This window comes from Caloenas nicobarica, chromosome 18 (assembly GCF_036013445.1).
Source record: "Caloenas nicobarica isolate bCalNic1 chromosome 18, bCalNic1.hap1, whole genome shotgun sequence".
NCBI lineage: Eukaryota > Metazoa > Chordata > Aves > Columbiformes > Columbidae > Caloenas > Caloenas nicobarica.
This window is the reverse complement of record NC_088262.1, coordinates 7,236,044-7,254,194: the sequence shown is the minus strand read 5'-3', so window position 1 is coordinate 7,254,194 and position 18,151 is coordinate 7,236,044. Positions and strand designations below refer to the sequence as shown.

The 18,151-nt window shown below is 46.3% G+C and overlaps 1 protein-coding gene across 1 annotated transcript in view; it reads right to left on the bottom strand.

The window, feature by feature from the left end:
• Positions 1-18,151, bottom strand: part of SEPTIN9 (septin 9) — a 119,710-nt gene that overhangs the window by 95,018 nt on the left and 6,541 nt on the right. The window contains exon 2 of the mRNA XM_065647925.1: positions 2,366-2,422. Within this exon, the coding sequence (XP_065503997.1) occupies positions 2,366-2,422 (57 nt within the window). The remainder of the gene's footprint in view (positions 1-2,365; positions 2,423-18,151) is intronic.

Below are 18,151 nucleotides of genomic sequence, written 5' to 3'. Positions count from 1 at the left end.
CAGTTCCCTAGACCCCAAGAGCTGGTGGCTGTGGAACTGCATGTCACCCTTGTCTTTGTTTAGGGGGTCAAAGAGCCCAAAGCAACCCCCTTCTGTGATGCTTCACTTACAGCCACTGCTCAATCATCCCAACTCCAATTTATCTTTTACAGGATTAAAGGCTTCAGGATGCAAGGCCAGATGTGAAGTGGGGAAAATTTGGATCTGAAACAAGGGGAAATTGAGCTGCAGTTATATGGAATCATAAATATTTACTGCAATGTAAACTGGAGCACTAAGCTACTCATTTGATTTTAACTTGAAAAAAAATATTAAAATTTAAAAGGTCTCTCACCAGAAAAGTTGAAAAGTATATAATTAGAGTCTAAAGAAAACAAACTTTAACAAACATGCTGTGTCTTTCAATTTAGATTCTCTGCACTCCAGTTAGCTTTGGAGCTGTACCAATTCCCCTTTCTGTCCTCAGACATATATATATGAAAACATGCGGTGCCAGGGCTGAGACTGCAATCTTGTTTTTGCACATGCAGAAGATAAACATGCACTTCAGTTCAAAACTACCAATTTCTGCGCTGGTGGCCGAGTTCTGAGGCGTCAGCTTTAAAATGCAGCTCAGTTCTTCTGGACTGCACAATCATTGCCGCAAAGCTTTAGCACCCACACCAATACTGCAACTTCACACTAAATTATCACTCGCAGCATTTTTCCTGCCATTTCACCCTAGTTTGGGGTGCAGTATCCTACCATATTTGCATCCTTCCACAGATACATCAGAACATCAGGGTTGGAGATGGTGACAGCGCCCGGCTGTGAAGCTCCAGATGCAAAGCAGCAAGTGTCCCAGCAGCAGGACAGTGTCACAGTGTGCCGTGCCCCATCACCTTTTCTGTGCCATAACATGAATACCTGTCTCTGTGCTTATCACTAGAGTTTGATGAGGGCCAGGTAGGCAGTATCACAGCTCCTAGGGTGTTTAGTGCATGTTTAACTGGATGACTGTGACTAATCCCCATTCTGCATGTGCTGATGCCTCGATACAGCAAAACACTGAAGCCCCTGCTCCAGGAAGGCATCCCGAGGGTGGCTTTTTTCTCCTCCCATCCATGCGGAGGGAAAAGCTGAAAACGTCTGTTTTGATAAGTACATCTGGGAGCTGAGACAGGATATGAGGATTGAGGCAATGAATTGAAACAGCAAATCAAGCCTGGAGGGAGCAACTGTGAGTGACAGACCACAGGCATGGGAATGGATGAAAACCCTGAACTGAGCGTGGCCAGAGCAGGGTGTGGAGGAGGTGAGGGGGGTTCTTGTGGAGACAGGCTGATTGCAGTAAGGAACAGAGACACAACTGTCAGCACCGCTAGAAAAGGAGGAGGCAATGCCCAAGAGAGGTCAAACATCTCAAACAAACGTGAAGGAAGACTTCAATTCCAGCAAAGCACCTGCTAAGAAAGATGAGCATCCATAGTGTACAAGGGACTGCAATTCTGGAGACAAATGCTTCCCACAGGGGTTTGGACCATGGAGCAGGACAGGTCCATCGGGGGGAACAAGCAGAGCCAGCAAAAAGGACAATCAAAAGGAAAAGCTCAGAAGCCAGCTGTCTCAGCTTCCTTTGGTGTATTTTAGATGAGAACAGGGAAGTTTTCTACTCCCAGGGGCTAATTTGGGGCAGGCCAATGCAGGTGAGCACCAGGGTCATGTCTCTGTCCCCAGGCAGTCCCAACCAGTGTCACACACACACAAACAGAGCTCTTGTGCTCAGGCACTCACAAGCACCAAGACTTCTACTACTGCTTTCCCTAGGCTAGAAAACACCTTTTTCAAAGAAGAAATCCTCCCACCTGCTTCCTTCTGAATCAGAAACAGCTTCAGAAACATTAAGCCACAATTACAAGTGTAAATTTGGTCATAAGCACATATAATCCATAAATCTCCACATCCAATAAAAAATAATAGCCAAGGAGAGTACGAAAGAGCCATTAATTACTAAAGCTGTATTTCAACCTCAGGCTATTCCCACTTTCTGTTGCCCTGTGTTAGACCCTTTACATTAAGATGGGGATTTCTAATTATTCTCTCCAGATCCATTATTCAGTAACTAATTAATCTTTTATTTGCTCTCTCTTCATATTTAAAAAATATACTTTTTTTAATATATATATATATATATATACTGCTCGCTCTCTGCAGCCTAGAGAGCTGCGCAATTATTAGCAGCCACCAGCTTTGCCTTCCCAGATGTGGCCACTGGACAGCAGGTACAAGATGCCCTGAGAGTTACCTCTTATATTTTATTATTTTTTAATTTTTTTTTTTTAAATTGGATGAGGATGTTTCAAAGAAAGAAATTAATTCAACTTACTTGGACTTGTCTGGTCACTGAGTCTCCGAGGTCTCCCGCTGGAGGTCCGGGTGATTCCTAAGGCAAGAAGGAGGTTTGAATGGGCCAAGGAAGTTCATGTGAATACACTATATGTGGAACAATCTCATCTGCTATGACTCTACATCTGGCAAAGCACATTTTCTGATGGGAATCTGCTATGCACAATCATCTCTGTGATCAAAGGACTGTTATACATTATTTTGAACAGAAAGACACTTGAGGAGAGACCTCCACTTTTCCCTGAAGACAAATATTATTCAAACATATCAAACCCACAAACATATTTAGGGTTTCCAGAAATAACAGAGAGAACTTCTGAAATCACTAAGTGGGACACACACCTTCACCACCTGCTCCAGGATATTTAATCCTAGAAACAAGTGCAGCATTTCCAGAGACAGGTTTCCTTGCTGAGAGAAGAAAGCACAGGAATTTAAGGACCAGCACGTGCCCTGTGTTGCCAGAGAGCTCAGCAAGGAGGTTCCTGCAAAGAGACCAGAGATCACTTCGCAGAGGCGCTTGGCCTCTCCAGGACGCAAGGACAGCAGCAGCTCCCATGTTCAGCCCCGCAGGAAAGCGGGGGGCAACTCTTTTCTGGCCGGGTTGCACCCAGCATCCTGGGAATGCATCATCTGTAAGAACCCAGTTGTGAGATGCATCATGTATTCCAGGAAGATTTTAAACCAGAACACAGCGATCCAGATGTTGGGCTAATTCTGCTCCATGTCTTTTAATTATAAAATATTTAGCACACTCATTGGGGTAGCACAGGGTTAATTCACATGCATTGTGCTGGAGAAAGATATGTGGACATCTTAACCTACCCTACATCATACATTACTTCGAAAGGCAAAACCCAGACACACCTGTCTCCTCCATCCCCATTGCAGAAAGTAATTGGTAACTCCCAAACATTTGCCTGCCTCCCAGACTCCAGGCAACACTCCTAATCCATCAGCAACTCAATTTCTCTGCCATCCCAGCTGCCTATTTGTAAAGTGACAGTTGCCATAACACGTTTCCCAGGTATGCGGAACAAGAATTCACCTTAACAAGTGTTGGTTAAAACCCAGCCGTATGTGGAAACTGTATGTTGATTAGTGCCTCAGTTTCTCTTTTCTTAGCACAATAGAAGTGGACACAAATACAGTGAACCACTTCATGGAGGATGTAACACTCTGAAACTACCCTAAATGCTATGATTTGCCAATACAGGGATTCCCAGAAGGTCTGGCAGCTCCTCAGTCTTTGGTGGGTCCTGCTGGAGGAACAGCAGCTCCAGGATGGTGTCCACCATCCCGGACACCAGATGCTGCAGCTGTTGAGCTCCAGAATAGACCTACAAAGGCTCCTCAGCTCAACACAAACCTGACTACACCCATATTTTGAATTGGGATTTCTGCTCTATAAACTGGTACGAAACTCCCAGATTTTTTTGGTGAAGTTGCTTGATTAGAAGCGATGGACTTTAAGCAGGTATCTTCTCTTCTCACCGTCTACCAGATCTGTTAGACAATAAGCAAAAGGATTTAACCAGCGCCAATTTAAGCTGCAGAGCATCCTCAAACTGTGACATGTAACATAGCCATAACCTTAAAACTTCATCAGCTGGAAGAGGTTGCACCAAAAAAAAAAGGCAGGAAAACTTTCATACCAACAAGCCTGGGGGGAAGGGAAAAGAGCTGCTTGGCAACTTGACATGGAAATACTGTCTCATGCTTAGAAGCCTCAGCTTATAAATGCACGCATGTATATGTACGCATTTTCCCTCTGCCTTTCCATTTTTAATATAAAAAGCCTCTGTGACTACAGAGTTATGTGGCTAAACCACAGGGCCAGTTCCAGGGAAACGGTGGCACAGGGAGAACCCCCGGAGCCGTCCCCCCCCTCAGCTCTGCCCCCCAAAGAGCATCACCAGCCAAAGGGCCAAACATAGAGCCGGGGCTGTCCACCCACACGTGTGAACACCCCATCTGTCTTTTCAAGAGCTTTATCTGCATTGCAATGGGCCACAATGCTGCTGCACAGATCACTCAGCCTGCAGCTCCCATTACTGACAGAAAGAAGGGCTGAAACTTCCAGGAGCTTGTACAGTATAACCAGCATTATAAATTTTAATCATATTTTTTCTATTAAACCCTGTTCCTGACTTTTCTTAATTCTTTTCTTCCCTCTAAATGTCTACTGCTGCTAGCAAGAATGAAAAGGCATATTTCCTCTGCTCAACAGTTTTAAATAGCACTTTTTCAGCCAAGCTGTAAGAGCACTTAAGTCCTGGCTCAGGTCCTTGCTGAGAACAAACACCTCTGCTTTGTTTGCGTGCGGGCAAGGTGCGGTGTTGAAATCCGGCTTTCATAGTTGCTCAAAAATCAGAAAAAAGTCCCTTATGAGTGGCACACTGAAGAACGCAGATATGCAGCCATGCTGAGGTAGTTAAATACATCCTTTTATGTTCAAATACTTCATTCGGTCTGCGGCAAAGCAGGACGGAAGCAAAATGAGGAGCTTACAAGCTTGGACAGGATCGCACATAGGAAATGGCTTTATTCCCTTTAGCAACGACTCCAGTGGAAAAACACACAGGACTCCAAGCATCCAGTACTGCACAGCCAGAGTGTCCGTGCCCTGAGCCTCTGCCTTTTATGCAAGTATTTCTGAGAATATCCACCCACATGTGTGGATGCACTGTCTTGAAGGTTTTCTCTGGGGATTTGCAATTATTCTTCATGCCCTTTTCAAATAAGTAAACCCAAAGGTGGACAAGTTGGATTGATTTTTTCTGTATTGGAGACAGCATAAGAAGGAAGATTCTCTGACAGCTGTTGCTTCAATCTCTCTTAACATTAATAATACATAATAATGCTGTTAATCCCCTTTCAACAAAAGGCAAAATAAGGAGCAAACAAGCAACTTGTACAGTTCTCCCAAACCTTAATAGTGAATCTGGAAAGAGGAGGGAGCACTACAGAGTCCAAGCCAAGCTTGCTATCTGTGATGTCCCGCTGCCCCTCCACCAAGGGAGGATTGAGACAGTCCTGGAAAGCAGATAAACAGCAGGGAAAGCTGGCAAGACAGAAGAGCAGATCCATCAAGAAAAAAAAAAAATAAAGTGAGAAAGCGACAGCTAAAAATATGCTGCTCTGAACACACTGCCAGGAAGCCAGCGATGCGGGCAGGACTGGGGAGCATCAGTGTGCTGAGCGTGTTCTGGGGTTACATCTATTTATAGCGTGGAAGCAGCAGGATGAGCCCTGGGTTTGGGCTGCATGGCTGTGAAATGAAAATCAAAGGTTTCCACCCCAGATGCAATGTCTATGATTCTTTCCTCTTAACGCAGTTCAAATGCCCTCAAGCCATGCTATAAATTTATTGAGTGCACCGGACTAGGAAACATAATGAAATATGCTTTATTTAGCTGAAAGTAGGAACGCTTCTCCACATCCCCAGCAGAATTACTTCAAAATGGAAGAGTCCAACAGTTAAAACTCAGTCAATCCAAGAACAGTTCATTCAGGCCAGCGGATGTGCTGCTGCAGGACGGAGTTATAACATTTGCAGAGCTCACCCTCGCTTTGGCTCACTGGCTGAGCGTTATTTTCTTCTTTTCATATTTTACAATCAATGACTAACTCCCTCCAGATCCACAGGCTGGGGCCATACGGCACAGCAGAAAGGCAGCAGCACCAGAGGACATCGGGCTTCTCTGGGGTCTCCTTCAAAACTGCTGAAGCCAAAACTGGCTCCAACAGGGATGTGTCAATGGAAGCGTGACCTCAGCCAGGCTCACACTTAAATCGCTCCCTCCAGAAAACACTGGGCCAAATGTTCTACTATTTCAGGCTTCTTGCAGCTGCTGATAAAACACACCATGGATGTAAAGCATTCCAGTATTGAAATGGGAGCATTTTATAGACACTTGCCCTGATGCAGAGGATGCGGACACGGTACAAGGCAGCAGGGAGACTAAGTCCAGCCTGTCTCAAGAAACCGTCCTTGCTATAGTGTGACTTTTCTGGCTGACTTTGCTGAATCTGAACCTAGAGCTGATGAGGGAACTGCCAGAGACATTCACCTCCAATACAGTCGATATGTGTGTTCTCCAAAATACAGTTTTTGCATGATACACCCCAAACTTTTTATGTGTGCATATAATAGTGAAAGACCACTTGAGATTTATTTTCTCCTCACAGTAAGCAATCCATGCCACTACACTCATATGATGTAAAAAAAAAAATTCAAAAGAACAAATGAGCAATTTCCATTATCAAGAGAAACCACAGAGTGAAGACAAACAATGGAGGATGTAACCCAGGAACTTGTTCTCTCTACACAGTCCAATAAAAACAAAAACCCAAATAAACAAAAGAACCCAAACTAAAAAAAAGTCATGTTGGAAAGGGATGGGCCAAAACCAGCAGGAGTCAGCTGGACTCAGCAAAGCAGCACCAGCTCAGAGCAGCCCGTGTGACCCTTGCTTCTGTTAAATGCATTTCCTAGTGGGTCCGAGATCAGATAATTCAGCTGCCTTCTTCACCCAGCACAAAGACAGCAGGGTGTCCAGACAGCTCTGGAGACATGTTGCTGTCCAAGACCAGTTTCATCCTAAGGACATTTCCACTCTCCTGGAGGGTACAGGTCAGAGCCAAGCCATGGAGCCATCCCTGGACTCCACCAGCTTTAGCACTGGGGTGGTGCGAGACCCCCCAGCAGAACACCACTTCAGAAGTGTCCACAGCACCTATACAATCCCAGCACTTCAGAGCTGACTCACTCCGGAGCAGGATCACTGCAGAGGCACCCAGCCCTACCTCCTCTCATCCGTCCTGCCCTTCGCCATCTCTGCTATCTGCTGGGGAGGACAGAAGATGACAGCAAGGATGTCACCTCGCTTGCCCTGCAGTAGGTGCAGAGCTGGCACGGGTACCAGGGCAGACTGCTGGGACAGAGCTTTCCACTCCCTTTTAGGATGTGCAAATCCATCACAACATTCTCAGGACCATACAGGGTGTGAAGTTTATCTAAATTTTTCTACTTCACAGCTACTATCCAGACAGCGACCTAGAGAACTGTCTTCACCAGCAGCTGTATTTCATCCTGCTTCACATGGACAACCTCTAAAAGCTCCTTAGATAAAACGGCTGGAGAAGACTTCACCAGTAACAAGGCCACAACCACCACCTCAGTGGTTCCTCCAACACACCAGAGCAGCTGCTGGAGATGGAGCTGCAAAGTTTGAATGCTGACACAGAATATTGCCTACAGAGGTGGAGCCCTGCACGTGGGGCTGTGGGTGTCACCAGAGACAGGTGGGGACAGAGGGGCTCTGGAGGAGCTGAGGACTGCAGAGAGATGTCTGTTTGCAGAGTAGCAAAGGAAAAAGAATCTCTATTGCTTCAAACCCAAGTCTAATGAACCACACAATTGCAACTTCACTTCCATGAAGTTGAAATCCACTGGTAACCTTAACCTCAAAAGGAATATATTTTTTAGAAAAGGAAAAAAAATCATGTTCATTTCCAACACTAATCGGAAACATGCACCGAAGAATAAAAGACACTTTTCCAGATTCTGTGTAATAGAGACTTTTGACAAAGAAGCTGAGCACAGCTAGAAAAGCAGCCTTCAACCCATGCGCATGGTTTCATTCTGGATCAAATATCTCTGGCAGCAAACTGAGGTTTCACTGGGATGGAGGGATGCTGATGGAACACAGGGATGCTGTTTCCAAGGGGCATTACAGACTCAGAAAAGACCACTACCTTCTCCAACATAGCTACCACCCCATAGGTGGAAAATCTGCATGAGCAAGATGGATATATTCCTACCACAATGTTATACTTCTGGCAGGTGCCAAACACATTCTAACACTAAATAAATGCCCCAAAAGTTTGCGCTAATGATAAGATGCAGCTAGAATTAAGCCTGGGTTTTACCAAGATTAGAAAGGCTTCCCCAAGGCCAGCAGTGACCTCCTCAGAGCTCCTGGCCACAGCAAAGGGCTAAATTAGGTAGAAGGAAGAGTCTTACACATGGTGGTAGATGATGATAGAGGACCCAGCACTTTAAACTTGGCTCAAGTTGAGGCTTTGATTCAAGATTTTAACTCAAATTAAATTGCAGTGACTCTCAGGACATCAATGCATCCATACGGCTCAAGGCCAGAAAATTGCCCTGATCTGAAAAACCAACGCTACACGTTTTTATCCAGCCATCCTGAATTCAAGCTCATGCTTGCATGAAGTCTTGACTTTTCAGAGACATTCGGTCTCAATGTCAAGATTAAAATGTTGCAGTGACCCCAAGTGCTTTTGCAATTTGCTCAACAGTTCAAGTGGCTTTCAAAGAGTGCAGAGACCTTCCCTGTACCCTGAGTGTTTATTCTGAGGTGAGCAAACTCAATCCTCAGATATTCACTTGATAGAAATAACACGATCATTTCACCACTCTTTGTGACGGTCTGTTCTTTACTGCCCACAAATTCCTCACAGCTGATAGTCATTCTGAGATATGCTGGACAACCACAAAAGCACAAAAAACACTAGCACAAGCAGTTTTTTTATACAAAAAAGCATGTTAGTCATCATCTGTGATCCTTCTGGTTAGAGTGTTTCAGTAATCTGGCCGGGCAGCAGAGGGGATGCCACATCACCACACTGACATCAGATGACTTATACTAATGCGTATTTATAATGCAAGTATCCACACAAATTGGAAGGGACTAAAAAAACAGGCCTTTTGTATGTACTGTCGGTTTTGGTGGTTTATGTGATTCTTTTACTTCGCAGCAGAAGAGAAGGGAAAAGGATTTCTAAAGGAACAGAAGACTCTTCTGGTGAAGCTATGCTGATTGGGAACGGACCTGGGAACTACTGTCAAGTGTAAAATTACTTCCAGTTCACTTGTCTCTCTAAATTTACTCTGTCTTCACCACACTCCTCATTTGGCTCACAGTCCTTTGCTTCTGAAATCCGAAAGAGAAGCAGCAGGACCTAAGAGCTACAAACAGCATCCTCAGGACATTTTCACTAAATGAGGGGGGTTTGCACGGATGTGTCACAGAGCTCAACACCATCACGACAGCAGCTCGAATCTGGTCCCATGTTTCTGCAGAACCTGCAGCATCCCAGCAGAGCTGGGAAGGATGGAAGGCAGCTGAACCCATCCAAGCTGCAGCCTTGCTCAAAAAAGGAAATAATCAAACTCCTACATTAACCAGCTGCCACAAGAGCCTCAGCAAGCTAGAAATGTGTTAGTTAATGATTAACATTAATAGCACAAGAGTCCCCAGGAGCCTGAATGGACAAGGGATAAGGCTTAGCACACGGAGCACAGTGCAAACAAAGAACAAAACAAAGGATAGCTGCTCATCTTTTGCATTCCAAAAACCCCAAACGTTTACAGCATCCAGGCTCAGGAGCGCACCTAACTTGTCTCAGGTTTGTCTGGCAATGGCCATGGTTTAGTTGGAGAAAACTATTGTCAGATTTGAAGGAGGGGAAAGGAATTTTAAAGCTACAATTGGGTATTTCCATATGGATCAAATACTCCCAAGACACCCCACGGCTCTCCTCCCCACAGGCTCGTAACACTCTGGCTCTGACCACACAGGAGAACTCCTGGTGCAAACTTCCCAGCCCAACATCTGGCTCTCTGCCGCATTCTGACACTCTGCACAGCTTTAGCGTACTAAGCAGCAACGTGTCACTTCAGAGAACAAAAAATCATCCTTCCTTAGATTTTTAAATCAATTTCTTGCTTTTCTCTTGTAACCTCAATGCAATCCAAATTTTATTTTTCAGCCCCAGCATTTGCTCAGTAACCACTCACTGCTTCCCTGCTCTTGTGTCAGACACACAAAACTCGTGTTTCAGATGGTCCCCCCGCAACAAACACCGCTGGATTTATCACCAGAGCCCTGCAAGCCTGGGGCTGCCATCAGGATGTAATACAGACCCCTTCTGTTTGCCAGGCTCTGAAAGGCAAATGTTGATTTTTCCCAGAGAGGAATGGGGGTGCATAAAGGAGAAAAGACTAGAACAAAGAGGCAGCGGCTCACTAGCCAAAGGGCTGCCGACACCAAAGGGCAGAGGTTAAGGGTTCTCCTGAGCCTGGGTGACCCACCGGCTGTTGGTAGAGTTGAACCAGTGCCTGTAGCTAAATGGGGCACCCAGAGCAAACCCAGCCACTTGGGACTCCCCAGCCTTGGTGAACAACTCATCCACCACTGGAGGAGGTAAGGGGCAGCCTTTGGTTTTCAGAGCAGCGTCTGACTCTGAAGACGCTACAAAGGGAAAAACTCAGCCAGGGATTTTACTTAAATGCAAACTGCAAGTCCAAGTCTCACTCCAGACTTGTGATAAAGTACCCTTTCCCCTCGCCCAGCACAAGAGATGCTCCACTGCAGCCACAGAACATCCAGATGAAGGAAACAGCAACAGGTAAAGGAGGAGCCAAGGGACCACAGTCACCAAATCCCATTCCCTCCCTAGCCAGAAACTCAGACAAATACAGAGTCAAGATTCACAAACTGTCCAGCAACTCCATTGAGAACAGGTAATCTTGGAAAAGCATTAAGCTCAAGGAGACAATGGTCACTTTTCCTCCCACGAACATCCACACAAACATACTTTCGGCTAGAAATCCTGCCCAGAGCCATTTCCCCTGAGCATCCCTAGTGCAGCAGCAGCCTGAACATGCATGATTTGCAGCCATGTGTTCATAAAATGATGAGTTTTATTTGCTCTGATACTACACAGAATTGCCTGGAAGTCAGCAAGCCCAAGACCCAAGCTGCAGTTCAGAAACCAGCTCCCTGGTAGCCCTACACAATAAATAGAAGCTCAGAATCACAGCTGCCCCTTGGGACAAACATCCACATTCTAGCATTTATCTTTAGCCCCAACTCCAGTCAAATCCTGATTCTCTGCTCGTTTGAGACTAACCTGTCCTAGGAAGGTGCTGAGATGGGTGGCTGCGGGGGACCAGATCAGCCATGGGGACAAAGCCACCTGCAGACAGAGGAGTCAGGAACATCTCAGTTGCCATCACAGCTCTACCATGACTTGTTGCACGTAGCTTCCCTCCTCCACACGTCCCTTTCTCTGCCTGTGAAATGAGGTGTCAAACACTTCCCCTGCTTACAGGAGCAGGAGAGACATATTATTTAATGTTTTTCCATTTAGCTGTGCTATAAAGAATGATTCAGGCACTATCTATAGATGACTGAGGTAACGTTCGCTGTCCTTAAACATCGGGGAAGAAGGGAAGTTACGAGTTGAGACTACAATGAAGCCCTGGACCCATAAAATTGAGGGTTTTCTCCTATTAAGTCTACCCAGAAGTAGTCAAGGCAATCCGGCTTCATAAGCTAGTAACATTCTTTGAATGTTTTTCCATGTATCTTACAATCATATTTAATAGTGGCTGCAGCAGGGAAGTTAGAATAGAACTTCAGCCAATTTTTAGGATGTATTTGAGTGCCTAATGTTGCATATCAGCTTACACAAGAGTTTGCAAAAGTGCCTTTACAAACTGTATTATTACTCCATCTCTATCTTGAGAGAGCCTAAATGCATCTTAAAAACAGTGCTCCACTTAAGTTCTCTCTTCCATTGCCAAGTCAGACACCCACAGAACAACCACAGTCCCAAAGTCAGCTACACAAGCAGCTTAAGCCTGTACTGTGAGGGGTCAGCAAGCAACGCTGAGATTAAATTTCCTGTGAGCTCCCCCTTTCCCTCAGTCTCTCTCATACAAAGCATTTAAAGGCATTTAAATGAGACCTGGGTTCTCAGAAGTACCCATTGCCCATGCTGAGGCCCAGAATATGTCATGTCCTGCTCCTGCACAGACTAAGGCACCCAGCACAAAAGCACTGAATTAAAGGACAAGATGTAGAATAAATACATAAGGGCTAATATCTTATTGGATTATCCTTTTAAATCTTTGTAAGGGACAAAATAATACCAGACCCAACACCTACCTTTGTGCCAAGCCATGTTTTCCAACAGTCAGCTCTACAGAGAGGCAGCAGGAGAATTAAGAATAGGTTCATTTAAATAAACCACAGCTGTAGAAACCACTGCTACTTGATACTACTCCATAATTACACACTCTTCTCCCCAGGTACCAAGCGGTCTCAGTATAACTCGTTCCTCTAATGGGTTTCTGCAGCTGCCAGCAAGGGAAAGGTAAAGCACCTGGTGTCACCAAATAGCTCAGCCCTGGCAAAAGGCAGAGTGAAATCACTCCTGGCACAGGTGAAAACCATTTCAAGTCATGGAGCACTGCCTGCAGCCTCTAAGGAAGCTGTTCTCTCTGAAAAGACGGCTCACACAAGGAGAGACAAAGCCTGTTCTGTGGGTCTGGCTGAAAGGCAGCATTGTACATGGAACATGGCACGCTCAGTGTAATGGAGCCGGGCAGCGGAGGTCCGAGCCCAGTCCAGATCCCCTCCCTCGAGTCAGTCACCCCAACGATACAAATATTCAGCCTCCACTATGAGAATCCTCAAAAAAAAACCCCCCAAAAAACCAAAAAAACCCACCCAACCACACAACACCACAAACAAAAAAAAACCCAATTGCTACTATTTCTGCAAACAAACACACATGTGCATACAGGACTGAGATGTGCTCTGTGCTGGTGTGGATGGTCCCTGAAAAGCTCATCCTGCAACTATTGAGCAATTCAAATGTCCATGCACCCACCCCAGCACCACCAAGACCTTGCACTGTGTTAAACAGTGGCACAAGAGAGGATTCCCACCACAGTGAAGATTATGGATTTGCACCTTATGCCCCGATTAACAAACCACACTGTGTGACCTGCCACAGTGCACACAGAGAAAAACCTTTCTAGTTGGGCAGCAGCCTGTCTGGAGACTCAGGTCACTTCTGATGACCCCTAAACCACAGTCAGAGTTTATTAGACAAGCTGACCTTTCACAAAGAGCATCTTTCACAGTCAGAACACTCCGATGCCTCTTGTCCAGAGGGGATCTGTGACACTGCCATGTCCCTCAGCCCAAATCTGCCCCAAGGAGGTTTGCTCCCTGCAGGAGCATCGCCGAGGCAGGAACCTCCCTCCCCTGTCCAGAACTGTGGGATCGACAAGGGGCCAAGGGAGGATGCTCTGGGGGGGTGTTCAAATTCCAGCCTTATCTCCAGAGGCTGAGATCACAGGTAGAAAATGTTTCTGTGTTGCCTCAGCAAACTTCCTGCTGGCACCCTTCTTCCTCCCCACAAAAGCACCTCTTTGTGAGCAGTTTTGGAGAAGAATGGTACAGACTAAATATATTTACCATTTCAGAGACACCAGATCTGTAATGTTACCTGTCCTTAGCATGACCCAGCTGTTCCTCCACAGCTGTGTCCTGAGCAGGACAGGGGAAGCAGCCCCAGCTGCACAGATGCTGCTGATTCTTCTGAAAACCACTGGGACACAAAGCAGTCACTCATTGCACCAAGCCGGTGGCTACGTGCTTTAGTGTCTGTGAAGGATGATAACCAGAGGTCTCCAAAGCTTGGGCTTGACTCCTCGCTCCATCACAGGAGCCTCAGGGCAGCACCCACCTCAGTGTTTGCACATTAAGCCCCTGTGCAGGAGCCCCAGACACCCTCCATAGTCAACAGGAGACAGGCCCTGTGGCTGGTGAGTCAGCTCCATCCCGAGATGGAGCTGGAAGATACGGTGATTCATCTGCCAGCCCCTGGCTGCAGGGACCAGCTCTGACTCAGAGAGCTGCTTTTAGATGGCTCAACTTGGGCAAAATTTAATTCTGCCTTGTTTTTTTCCAGGCCTCAGCCCTCTAACACAAGATATTAGCTCTCTCCTAGCTTTAAGATCAATGTCTGAAAGGCTGAAGATACTTACAGGAAGAGGAAACACTGCTTATCTGTACTGTCATTAGACAAGGAACAGGAGTCAGGATATCTGATTATGCCCCAACCTGGCCACACAACCCCAATGAAACAGCTTGTTTCTCTGCAGCTCAGTGTCCCCAGCAATAAAGCTACGTAAGCATGTGTATTTCACAGAGAATTTCCCATGGACACTTGGAAGGCTTTGGGAGCACAGGAGAAAAGATGTTTATCCACGAAGGGCATCCTTTGAGGAACCTGAAGCCCCTCTGTAGGGCTCTGCCCTGGTGACACAAGCACAGAGGCCACTGCCTGGTAGACCCACACTCCAGGAGAAGGTGAGAAACACCTACATCCCTCTCCAGAGGGAGTTGTCACCAATCTTGCCCTAAATTGCCTGTGTGTAAGCAAAACACTGACCTCCAGAGCTCTTGCACATCTGTCACTCTTGGTTTATTCCATATGAAAGTGAAATTAAAAAAACCACAGCTGAAACAGCATTTAATCTTGCAAAGATTATGATTACATGATTTGAAAAGCAAAGGAGGCTGTTAAGCCCCCAAAACAGAGGTCTCTACTTGGTTTATACTCTTACTTTGCCCATAATCTACAGGCAACAGGGCTTGGATGCTCCCAGGATATTCTGGGGGACTATGCCAAGGCAGTTTTTAATTCAAAGCCTGATCTCCCAGCTGTGTTTTGACCTAAGAATGCACCATTCAATTATCATCAGAAATAGGAAATAGAAAGGTTATAAAAAATGAAGATGATCCCACATGGAGATGAAATGTTAGAGAATATTAGAATTCAAATTAATCCTGATACACTGGAAATGAACAACAAAAAAACCTGAATAGGATGCAACGTGATTCAGCAAGGACGAGTGCAAACATCTAATCTACACACTAGACTCCTTCAAGTCAGTAGTTGCAGGAGGTTCCTATGAAATATTCATATCCTGCATGGGCTGAATTGCCAGATTTTATCACCACCAACTACAGAAACAGCTTAGGGTGACAAGTACCCCAGGCAGGTGCTTGCAGGAAGGTGGGATGGAGCTGACTTTAGATTGAGGTGTGGATCGCGAATTGTCAGAGCCGTGTAAGTGAGACAGCCAGGAGCATCCAGGCTCAGCCCCAGGAGAAGTTCATTCTAATGGCATTAGAGCCATTCCCTTAGCAAGCATCTAACGCTGTGCACTGGATCCTCAATGTGAAAAGCCACCAGGTGCCAGGCAGAGCAGCACCAGTTTAAGAGTTTGTTTGCACTTCACCAGCTTGTGTCTCTGGGATTCTACCATGCTCTTAAGTTTCCCTCCTGTCTAAGGAGTCAGGACAAGATTAGCCACATGAAGAACACCAGAAAGCCTGATGCATGGCCAGCCTTGCAGCTAGCAGGCTGCTCCCACAGATCTGCAGGGTTGAATGCTTCACCCGCCTGGCCCTGCAGCCCCACAAGTGCCAAGGGAGCAGCAGAGCCTCATGGAAATGCCCAGACACCCTCCACTCAACAGGGTTAACAGAAGGTCCTCCAGGCTGTGTTAATAAGCCATGATTCTGCCTTGAAGCTGCAAGTACCTTGGAAATGGACAAGGTGCTGCACATCACCTGTGCCAGCTCCACGTGAGAGCCGGGTATTTGCTCAGAGAGAAATGCAAACAAACGCACCCTCACCAGCTTTGTGCTCCTCTAGAAATTCAAACAAGGTCATCTCCAGATGGAAAGCAGGGAGATGGAACAGTCCTGGGTGAAGCAGCTGCCCCAGTGCCTGTTTGGGCAGCCCTGGCAGCCCACAGGAGGAGGAGGAGAGGAAGAAGAGCAGCCACAGCCCTTCAGCAGGGTATCTGAGCAGCCTGCTCTCCATATGCAGTCACAGTTTATTGCCACACTGAGCACAAGATGAGTATTTTTAACACCCTGCCTCCTGCTTTTCTGACCCGCATTCTCCATCCAGTGACATCTTTTGCAACAAACCCATGTAGATTTAAAAAGAATATGCAACTTCTGGTCCTGAATGCTCCAGACCTAAGGAAACAGTGTGGTTTTTTCCCCCTGCGGTTGTCATTTCCCCTGTCCAGCTGAGAAGAGTTAAAACCCCACACATACTATGGTGTGCTAAAGAAGGCACAATTCCCACACCTCAGGGCCTGGGGTTGGTCTGACAAGTTCAAAGAGAGCCCTGTACCCTCTGCCTGGGCTGTGATTATACAAGGGAAACTCTGAAAACAAGGCTACAAACTGTTTACGACTCCTGTGCTGTTCACAGGAAAGGTGAATTCCTATGCAGATGTCCCACCTTGCTGTGACGTGTTCGGAGGGGAAGTTATGAATACATTTATTTTGCAGTTATGAGAACTCATAGTAGTCCATCAGACTATTTATAACAATGGTTATAACAAAGAAATGCAACTCTAAAATAATCTGGAGGTTACTAGTATAGCTCTTACCTTCACAGAAGCTACCACAGCTCTTTTCCAGCATTCCTCCCAGTATGCGCCAGTACAACTTTGGCTCTTCTAATTCATCCTAGCACATAACTCTGAAGAGATTGTTTCCTCTCCTGATATTTTCTCGTGTCCTTACAAAATTTCATGCTTTCTACTCTTCCTCCCCCAGAGCTGACCAGTACTGGCCCAGGAACACACAGAACCTGGTTCACCTCCTGTCCCCACCTTCAGCACATTTTGGCGGAGCGCTGCCAAAATGCTCCAAGTATCTCCTGGGGTGTGTGAGGAGAAAACACGCTCCTGCCTCTCCACGTTACTGGTGTGCCCCCATCCATCTCCACCAGTGTCCACGCTCTGCCAGCACAGCTTCTGTATCACCATCCGCTGACCCACGGGAAACACTCCTCACCCCTGCTACTCCTCTCAGTAGCGGTCTGTCCATCAGACGGAGGGGCTTCGGACACAGAAATATCTCCACAAGGTTAAGAACGTCTATTTTCACCCAAAACTTAGGTCAGGTCTTGCTCCCAGCTCACCAGGGGCTGTGTGACTGTCCTGGACTGACCTTCCAGCTCCCTGCTTCCCAGTGTCCAGAGCTGCTAACCCTTGGTCTGTGTTACCAGCTCTGCCAACAGCAGCCCGCAAACTGCCCACCAAGGAACAGCCTATAAAAGGGTTTAACACTGATGCCTGCAATAATTAGCGCCCAGTACATTGACACAGGAGACTTTTCTGGATTATATCCATTCCCAGGGGCTCCCATACTCATATTCAGAGCCCAAAGGACATAAAAAGCTCAGTAAGATCTGAACATTAATCCAGACACATTATGAAACAACTTTTGACTATTCTCTCTCCATCACAGCTCAAGCACAGGGCTCTTTTCCCACGATGGTCTTAAAAAAAAACTTAGCAAAGCCAAGCACACAAAAAAAATACCCACAGCCACAGACGTCCTCCTTCCCTCTCCCCACCACATACACTGTCTGAAAAGCCTGACATGTATTTTAAAGCATTGATGCCTGATGCTGATTTCCTAGAGAGCGGCTGGTCCGTGACAGAACACACAGAGCAGCTCTGCTAAGGGGGAAGGTTTGAAACCTCCACAGATGGATCAAACTTCCAAGGGCTGAGCTCATCCTTCCCAGCATTAACTCATCACTCCCAATATTAACTGCAGGAATCAGCTGTCAGATTATTTCACATCACTGTTGGGAGGTTTATCTGACAAAAACCCACTCTGGGAAATAAATCACAGCCTTGCACTGCAGCTGCCAAGTGGGACAGGAGAGACCACCCAAGCCATGACAATCCCTGAGAGCCCACAGCACCGACAGCCTTTCCGTGCTCTGATGTGGGAATCGCCAACTGAAGCATCTCACTTGTCAGTACAGCAATTTGGGAAAGCATTTACAGATGCAGATGCAGTTGAATGACAATTAACATCATAGGGCAATT